Below are 5,235 nucleotides of genomic sequence, written 5' to 3'. Positions count from 1 at the left end.
GGGAGGGAGGGAGACAGAGGAGAGAGACAGAGGACAGAGAGGCACAGATTGCAAGAGAAACAGGGAAAGACGGAGATTGTAAGGGAAAACAGGGAGATTGCAATAGAGACAGGAAGACAGAGATTAAGACTGAAAGACAACTGAGAGTCAAAGAGCAAGAAAGAGACAGAGTAGATGGGTGGAAACTTGAATGGGATTTTTTTAAAAAACAAAAAAAAACCCTGTGATTTCACCTCTGACAGAGAGAAGGACACTGCTTCCTGACCAGCAAACAGCCCCCAACCTGGATGGAGTGAAAGATGAGGCCTGATGACATCAATCCCAGGACTGGGCTGGTGGTGGCCCTGGTCAGCGTCTTCCTGGTCTTTGGTTTCATGTTCACTGTCTCTGGGATGAAGGGAGAGACTCTAGGAAACATCCCCCTCCTGGCCATCGGACCAGCCATCTGCCTACCAGGCATCGCAGCCATTGCTCTGGCAAGGAAAACCGAGGGATGTACCAAATGGCCTGAGAATGAGCTGCTGTGGGTCCGCAAATTGCCCTGCTTCCGGAAACCCAAGGACAAGGAGGTGGTGGAACTGCTGAGGACCCCTTCAGACCTGGAGTCGGGCAAAGGGAGCTCAGATGAGTTGGCTAAGAAGGCAGGCCTCAGGGGGAAGCCGCTCCCACAGGGCCCGGGTGAGGTTCCTATGGCTAGCTCCATCACCACCCCAACGCCCACGGAGGAAGGAGAATGCCAGAGCCTGGTCCATAGTGGGCATCAGGAGGAGACATCCAGATACCTAGATGGCTACTGTCCTTCAGGCAGTTCCCTCACCCACAGTGCCTTGGAAGCCAAGTGCTCAGCCTGGGACAAATCTGAATGCCCTGAGCCTGAGGACAGCATCTTCTTTGTGCCCCAGGACAGTATCATTGTCTGCTCCTACAAGCAGAACAGCCCCTACGACAGATACTGTTGTTACATCAATCAGAGCCAAGGCAGGTGGGACCACGAGACCATAGTCTAAGCTTTGCATACAAGGGTCCCTGTGCTGATAGAAACATGACTACACCCCGCTTCCAATGGAGGGAGATTGCTCTGCTCCAACAGTCTTCACACTGTTAAAAATCAACATGGTATGTGATGGTTGTACAAACCTCTGGTGCCTGAGAGTCCTGTAAATAGGCATGTTGGGGACAAAATTTTAGGAAAGGGTGATGAGGATTAAGGACACTAGAAGAGGCAGTGGGTAGAAAAGGAAGTAGTTCTAATTGCTTCTTTAAAATTTTTAAAATGTTGAATGTTTTGTAAAATAACCCCAAAAGTGCTTTCAGCTGAAAAGTGCTTTCATGCTGAAAGTAAGATAAACCTGGAGTGGGTCACAGATGCCAGTCATCAAATGATGCATGGACTATCCACAGGGAAACTAAGTTGCTTTATGTCTGAAAAAATTGAAAGAAAAAAAAAAGTAGTGCTCTAATATGTGAAATGATTTTTGTCTGGCAAAAAGCTTTTCACACTTGGTAATTGATGAAAGAAAAAAAAATCAAGATAGAATAGTTAAAACCTCCTTAGACCAGATAGTTTTTGGAGATAGGAGAGTTAAAAACAATTAAATTTTGTAATTAAGTTGTATGGCATTATTCTTTGACAAGATCATGGTTTCAAATAAAGTAAGTGACAAGTCATAGGAAAAACAATATTTTAGATGGCTATGTTACATCTTAAACTCTTCATTTAAATTGAACTTGTGTCTTTATCTGACTTTTTTTTTTTAACAATTACTATCAGTCATGCATAATTTCCTTACCAGGTGCAAAAGGACTTTTATGTAATATTTTCATAGATTGTAATTTGTTTTCATAAAAACAAAACAAATTTTACATATATAGCCAAGTGTCTTTAACATTTCTGGGAGACATGTACTGCTAATTACTATATGCTTTTTAAAATCTGAAAACTACAAAGTCCATATATTAGTTTTGAACATGATACAAAATTTGTATAAAATGCAATGGTTGAATCTTTGGAAATGTTTTTTGTTTGTCTGTTTGTTTTTGTTTTTCACATTTGCTCAACAACCCCACAGTCTAGATAGTCCAATGAAACAAGAATTAATGTTCTAGATTTAACCAAAGCCCAGATTTTTTTAAGTTCACCATACTAGTGAAGTTTTACATGATAAAATTCCTTCATTTCATACATTTTTTTCAACAGCTAAAGAAAAAAAGTGACAATGGTATCCCAAAATTTCTTTCCTTTTTCTCTTGCTCAACTACAGTAGGTAAAAAGGAATATCAACTAGAATACAATTTGATCTCTATTGTAGAAAAATCTTGAATTATATACAGGAATGGTGATAGATTTTATCTTAAAGATCAGGATTATTCTATAGTCATCAAAGAATGATGATTTCAAGTAATCCAATCATTTTAGTCACTTTCTCACAAAAGGTGAATTGAGGACAAAAATTGAGGGCTTATCTCTTTCATGTATTTCAAGTCCAACTCTGTAATTCTTAAGGATAGCAATTGTTCTGTCAAGAATCATCCTCCTAAAAAAAATCACAATTTTCAGATCAAGTTCAAGATCAAAAGCATATGATTTTTTTAAAGTAGGGTTTAAATGTTAGAAATTTAGATGTGTGATCCTGGGAAATTTTTTATCTTTTCACACACCTCAATTTCCTACTCTATCAAAGGAGAGGGGAATGGATCTGATTTACACTAAATTGTTTCTATCACTCATTCCCAGTTTGAATATTCTATGCTACTACATCAAAGGCACTTTATATGTTGCCAGTAAATGAGTTACAGCAAGATGCATGCCAAAGTTATGCAATTCATGATCAAAATTATGCAACAATGATTGAATCGCTACTACTCAAAAGAATTTTGCAGATGTATGAAACAGATGTGTTTTATTACCAAATATTATATCAATACATGCCTGGGAATAAAATTGAAGATGGTAGGAATAAAATATTTTAGGAGTTTTTAAAAATGTTGTTGTAGCCCAAAGTAAAGTAATCTAATACACAGTCTTGCACTAAATGTGATTGGTTTGGATTTGGGATGGGGACAGATGGTTGCCCCAAATCACAGTACCTTTTAATTCTAATGCATTTTGAAGCAGGAAATAATATTTCTATAGAGAAAAAAAATTATTAGATAACTCTTAGGAACAAAACTTTTTCTAATGTGTTTGCCACTGTTGATATCTTTAAAAGTGAGAAGACAGAGATATTTACAAAGACTCAGCAGATCTTACATAGGTATGAAAGGAAATGCTTATAGTGTCAGGTATGGTTTGGGATTTGGAAAAAAGTTATTTTCCAATCTCTTGGGACAAGCTTAAACTTACTCTCTCTCTCTCTCTCTCTCTCTCTCTCTCTCTCTCTCTCTCCTTTCTCCCTCTCTCTTTCTCTCTCCCTCTCCCTCTCCCTCTCTCAGACACACACACACACACACACACACATACACCCACACACACAGAGTTTCTTCTTCTACCTATGTAAAATACTGAAGGTATCTTAAATGTGCATTTGAGGGAATATTTTCTTGTACTAAAAGAATTATTTGCAAATGTTGGGCTGGGAGGTTTAATTTGTTTACCAGAAAATAATAAAATATGCGATTGTGTCATGTGTGAATTTTTCTTAACATCTTATATTAAGCAACTCCCTCCCATATGCAGCAAGGTAGCCAAGTACCCCAAATCGACATTTGTAAATACTATTCAGGATAAAACTGTTGTTCTTTTGAACAGAGGTAGAAGAAAAGGAGAAAATGGAATTTTCACCCTTTAGAGGAAAAGAGAGTAGTTCATTCTAGTCAACAGTTCTAGAACATATTAATATTAATATAATGGACAAGAGGACAGTTCCTGGTAGTCTTTAAGAATATCCAAGCAGATATAAATTTAAGCAGGCAGTAAGTTCCTTTATTTTCCTATTAATTCAAATACTCATTTCTACTTGATTTTGAATAGGCATTTTATTTTTGAAATTCTGTATTTAACTTCTCTTGCTCTATATTCCTACTTATTAGGCACATGGGTTTTTTTTCCAAACTGTTTCTTGATTCCCAAGTGTAAATTTAGCCAAGATACCCAAGCTGGAGCATATTAAACAACTGTTTCAAGATTTATTTTCTATTGCAATCATACTGGCAAACAAAATCCAGATACAGCGAAGTTCAGGCTCTCTTCCAAACTCTACTAACCAGCTCTTCTGAAACTGTTTTCAATACTGAGAATCTTAATATCCATTGAGCTGGTAAATGTAGAAAAGGAAAGTTCATCTTTTTAATTTTTTCTCTTTTGTAAGATGCAATCTCTACTTATTTATTAATATATCCCCTCTGCACCCATAGCATTATTTATTTGGTGATTTCATATTGTTATTATCACTATTATTTTATCATGCTGAAGAAAATACTTTTGAGAGTCCCCAATCCCAGTATCCTAATAGAATTATAGTATTTCTCTGTTGACATATCATCTTCCAGACTTCTACACGCATATGCACACACATACTATAACAGTGTGTCTTTCCTTTTTTCTCTCTCTCTTTTAAATACATGGTAAGCATGTTTCTCTATTTCTCTACATATTCCTAATTATCAATTAACATTGTGTCATATTCCATATTTTAGTGACATTTCATAATTTATAATGCCATTCCTTACTGATGACCATACATTGAGTTTTATAGGTGGCTTTGTATGTTCTTTTTCTACTGTTGGTAACTCTGCTACATTATTTGCTCTATGCCCATAGGGATGAAAATTTACAATTGAAAAGCTGACTTCTTACAGAGAGAGCATAAATGTATACTAAACCAAACTCTCCTTATTAGTGTTCAATCTTCTCTTCACTTATAGATGTAAGATTAAAGTGGAAGAAAATGTAATGCTGCTTCCAAAGATCCTCCCATCAGGACCACAATTAGTATTTTTACAAGATGAGACATGTACCCAGTTAAGATACCATCGGTATATTCTTCAAAATGAGATGACAACAGTATCAGTTTTCAAGAGCGTAAATGTCCACAAGCAAAATGATAGACTTAAACAATAATAAATTGGAATGTTCCAAAGCATTTTAAGTATATCACCATATATTTTGTAATATATATCATATGTATGTACACATTGCTATGCATTCATGATTTATAAGTGAGTTGAAATATCAGGAATTCAACAGACTCTGCCTGTGTCTTTTCTGTGTTTTAGTTCTGTACCACAAAAAAAAAA

General features: G+C 36.4%; 1 protein-coding gene across 1 annotated transcript; it reads left to right on the top strand.

Annotated features, from left to right (window-relative positions):
* Nucleotides 1–299: 299 nt before the first annotated feature.
* On the top strand, nucleotides 300–1,007 carry Tmem215 (transmembrane protein 215). Its single transcript, XM_076843356.2, has one exon. The coding sequence runs from the start codon at nucleotides 300–302 to the stop codon at nucleotides 1,005–1,007; it is 708 nt and encodes a 235-aa protein (XP_076699471.1).
* The last annotated feature ends 4,228 nt before the right edge of the window (nucleotides 1,008–5,235 follow it).

The sequence above is a fragment of the Callospermophilus lateralis genome, chromosome 2, assembly GCF_048772815.1.
Source record: "Callospermophilus lateralis isolate mCalLat2 chromosome 2, mCalLat2.hap1, whole genome shotgun sequence".
In the NCBI taxonomy this organism is placed as follows: domain Eukaryota; kingdom Metazoa; phylum Chordata; class Mammalia; order Rodentia; family Sciuridae; genus Callospermophilus; species Callospermophilus lateralis.
Note: the sequence above shows the minus strand (reverse complement) of the source record. Positions and strands in the feature narration are given on the sequence as shown.